This window comes from Pygoscelis adeliae, unplaced genomic scaffold (genome assembly GCF_000699105.1).
Source record: "Pygoscelis adeliae isolate BGI_AS28 unplaced genomic scaffold, ASM69910v1 Scaffold161, whole genome shotgun sequence".
Lineage (NCBI taxonomy): Eukaryota > Metazoa > Chordata > Aves > Sphenisciformes > Spheniscidae > Pygoscelis > Pygoscelis adeliae.
Window position 1 is genome coordinate 267,656 of NW_008824061.1, and position 4,287 is coordinate 271,942.

The 4,287-nt window shown below is 44.8% G+C and overlaps 1 protein-coding gene across 1 annotated transcript in view; it reads left to right on the forward strand.

The window, feature by feature from the left end:
• The window catches only part of LOC103925375 (probable cation-transporting ATPase 13A4), a 42,478-nt gene that overhangs the window by 30,484 nt on the left and 7,707 nt on the right, over positions 1-4,287 (forward strand). Inside the window, exons 20-23 of the mRNA XM_009334082.1 lie at positions 468-590; positions 1,238-1,320; positions 2,676-2,718; positions 3,625-3,734. Of these exons, the coding sequence (XP_009332357.1) occupies positions 468-590; positions 1,238-1,320; positions 2,676-2,718; positions 3,625-3,734 (359 nt within the window). The remainder of the gene's footprint in view (positions 1-467; positions 591-1,237; positions 1,321-2,675; positions 2,719-3,624; positions 3,735-4,287) is intronic.

Below are 4,287 nucleotides of genomic sequence, written 5' to 3' on the forward strand. Positions count from 1 at the left end.
TGCTGACCCTTCTCTGAGAAGTATTAGAGTCAGGCAGATGGTAGGGAATCTCTGCAGAGGCTGTTGAGGGGCTCCTTCTACCAAAGCTCAGCCTGAGCAGCATCTTCACTATATTTCACTTCAAAACGGCATGCCTAGCTATGGTGCCCATATGCTCTTGCTAGCCCCGCTCACAGTGCAGCCCACCAAATTGGCACTGTTGCATAAATTCTGCCAAATGTGGCAATGCTGAGGGCCAGCTTTTAAGACATATGAAGCACCCAATTCACACTGAAATTAATGGCATTATATGCCTAAATCCCTTTACAAATCCAGGCAAAGGCAATGGGCCTTGAACCAAGGTGTCCCAGAGTCTTCACAAGTGCCCTTCCCATGATGTGCCCATTTCTTTGTAGTAGTGCTTGTGTAAATGCACATAGTAGCTTTTGAGGGCCTGGGAGCAGTGCTCATTCTGTCTTGTTTTATAGGAGGATGACAGTCAGACTGAACGAAGAATCAGGCTGGCATTGGGATCAGGCCAGTATCATTTTGCCATGAGTGGAAAATCTTACCAAATTGTAGCACAGCATTTCAAGCACTTACTTCCAAAGGTAAGATCTGGATTATTTAACTGAAGTAGGCTGGCCATTCAGTAGATTTGGATTGTCCTGATATAATTAGCTGAAGAGATCTGTACCAGGACATCTTTTGGGAACAATTCTAACCCTGAAATACTTATGGGCTGGATGAATCTCTGATATTAACGTATGGGGAAGGATCTGAAAATCCCTGGATTTTTCCTGCACGTGAGAAGAGCAGACCTGCCTCATGGTGTGAGGACATGACTTAAAACATTTGTGCCCATATGCCTGGCCCTTGCACTGCACTGATTCTCTCATGTTTTGGAGAATAGGAGAAAACATGGTATTACACAGCATGCAATTCAGCATAAGTTGTCTGTTTTATGGAAAGGATAGTCTCATGAATTATTTTCTAGTAAATCCCTGCCTGGTAATCTGTGTTCATCAGGTAACTCAAATGACACACCAGGCCTCTTGTCCTTATTGTGATTGTTATTTTTTCAAAATATTAATTAAGATACCTTTTATCTTTGAACATCAGCCTTTCCTGCTTTGGAGTCTAACATCAGTTGTTTGGAAATGTAAATTTTTGGTGGTTTCTATTCCAGATTATCACTGAAATCCTGTGACTCTTGCCTCAAGTGCTTAAAAAATCACTTCCTTTTTTCTCCTTACAGCTCAAAAAAATGAACGGAACAGTTTTTGCTAGAATGTCTCCTGGTCAGAAATCCAGCCTTGTAGAAGAGTTTCAAAAGCTGGAGTAAGTTCATAATGAGCACTAAGAGTTAGGAAGCATTTGATGAATTTCCAGGCTTGAAAAGAGTCTAGTAAGAGCTAGCTTTTGTCTAACATAGTGTTTCCTGGAAGTGCACAAAACTGAAAGTTCCACAGACATACAGCTTGGCAATTAGATTCCAAAAGCCTGTTAAAGAAGAGACGCTGAAGTCCATGTTGGTTTGGCAACCCATCAAAGACCTAACACTCCCATGATTCTGGGTTTCGTTTGTTCACATCATCCTTCATTCTTACTTCTCTTTCTGGACCTGAAGGAGGGGCACTTGTCTACCCAAGATTTTTAGGAATATCTCCCAGCACTGCAGCTTCTCTGATGCTAGCAGTCTTTTTACTGCACTATTGCTGACTCAGTGTGATGGATTAGAAAACATGGCAGGGCAGTATGGATTGGTATGCCCTGTGCTACTCACAGTGGTGTATATATGTTCCTGAGTCCCAAGTGTCTTGTTGCCTGTCATTCAGCTGTTTCCCAAGTCTTTTGAAGACCTCCACCCTCACCTCAACTAGCTAGCCCCTGGCCTTGCCCTAGAGCAGGGTAAGATTTAGGCTATTTCAGATTATCAGCCTGGTGTGAGCAGTTGTGAGCACCCCAACCACTGTCTGGCCTCCCTGGAGCACCATCAATGCCTCCCAGTGAGAATTTCCCCTGCACTGAAATCCAGGCCTCAGCAGTAAAAGACACAAGTGAGTCAGCTCCTGAAGCACTAGGCTGATTTTACTTGGATGCTGCACATATAAGGATTTACTTTTAGGGCTCATCATTTCACAGGGTTGTTTCAGCCTCAGGGTGGGGAGCTGTCTCCAGATATACTGTGAAGCCCATGTTCTCGTTCTCTCTCTACTCCAGCTGCCTCTGTCATTCTCTGTCTGCCCTAGGAGATTCTGGCAGGACTGGACCCCAAAGCAGAGTCCCCACTCATGTCTATTCCCAGTGAACATGAGGTACCAGTGCCTGCAATCCTTCCTTTCTGAGCAGGGCTGTCACCATTAGCCCTTATCCTCTGTTATGATTGACCTTAAACCCAGTGAGGGTGGGAGACGGAGTCTGTTGTAGTGAACATAAAACTTCATACTAATGTATTCTTCAGTCCATCACAGCAGAAACTCTTTACTGTAGACATGTCTGAGGTGCAGGCCCAAGGCTCGTGCACAGTCCAGAGTCCTGGGCTTGTATTTCAGTCTTTCAGCTTTCCAGAAGGACTTTTAAGAAAAAGCTCGCATGACTTGCATAAATGACTCGCATGGAGGAGGCTCTGATTCCCTCCTGTTTATAGGTCACACTTTCCCCAGGACTGAACTATTGGTCACTTTATTTTTTAGTTACTTTGTGGGCATGTGTGGAGATGGAGCCAATGACTGCGGGGTAAGTGAAAATTCTTTACAATATATTTATTTAAAAAATGAAAAATGAATGCAATGCCAGTAGAATATCCCAAACTGAGCACATGCTGGAGATGGGAGTGCTCTGCTTATTCACAGAGCAGCTGTACTCGCACCAGTACTGATTCAGGCCTGATCCCAGAGTGTGGTCCTTACCCGCAAGAGCTGTCCTAGGCAGAGATTGTTGCAATTTGTGGTCTCAAGGACTGATTAATTTCCTTCACAAAAACCACCAGAGGATTCTCCAAATCCTCCACTGGGGTTTCTGTCAACATCTTCAGAGTTTGGGGGTGGAGAAGACTAGGATGAGGAGGAGTTTCCATGGGGAACAGCTGTAGCCCTACAAGGTTTTTGTAAATGCACATTTTAGAAGTGCAAGAAAGTTGTTTTTTCCAAAAGGAAGGGTCCGTGTTCAGGAGGGACCCATAACTCCCTTCTGGGCAGGTTCAGTTCACTCCATGACTTCACACATCCTTGTGGCAGTGAGAGCAATGCCACCTAGGCAGTGAAGCACTCACTTGCCCTAACACAAAGTCCCAAGGATTCTCCTGGGGGAAGCAAGCAGAAAACCTAGACTGTCTACATAAGGTGTGACTGCAAATAAGTGCTGACAAAGGAGGCAGAGCCAAACCTGTCTTCTGCGGCTGGTAGTGGATGGCTTTGGGGTCTGTGGAAAATGGACTTTCCCATGCTGTCATCCCCATTCTTCTGGACCCGATGCCTCAACCACATCCCACTGGAGGAACCTTTCGGGTGGAGCACACCCAGGGACTGAAGAGGGACTGCTGTTCACAGAATGCATCCTGTAATAAGGGGTCACTTCTTGGCTGACGTGTCAGTCACTGTGTCTTCCTGGTTTGTGAGTGCTGAAGAAGAATGTGACTTTCAGGCTTTGAAAGTGGCGCATGCAGGGATATCACTGTCGGAGCAGGAGGCGTCTGTGGCTTCACCTTTCACATCCCGAACCCCCAGCATAGCATGTGTGCCAGAGCTGATCAGGTAAGCGTGGATTTTTGTTTCCTATTTCATAAAGTAGACAATTCCCACTCCTTTCAAATATTAGTGTTGGGTGTTCCCACCAGGCCAGAATGTACATATCTAGAGAAAAATAAATGTCTTTGACCTTGAAATTGCCATTTGCCTAGTTCCCATATGAAATTCCTTTAAGATATATTAATTCCCTCAAAACTACAGGAGGAGGGCATCTGCAGCTGAGCTTTATGTCATTAGCAGTATTTTAAATGCAAAAGAAATAGTAAAATGATCAATGCTCCATAAAGCTGAATCAAATGTCCGCAGATCAACCTGTACACTACTGTTAGGCCCTGCCTCTGATACCCTATGCAAGCAAAACATTAGCATCTGTTAAGCCAGCGTCCTGATTTTGCTTACTGGGGCAGATGAATAACCAGGGAGCGTGTGTTACCCTCGTTGGATACTATATGTTCACTGCAGGAGGAGAGGACTTGTTAGTTTGAACTCACTGATCAGCTGCTTGGCTTTGTATGTTTTTCCTCATATGGAGTTGTTACCTGCACTATTAATGTCAGCA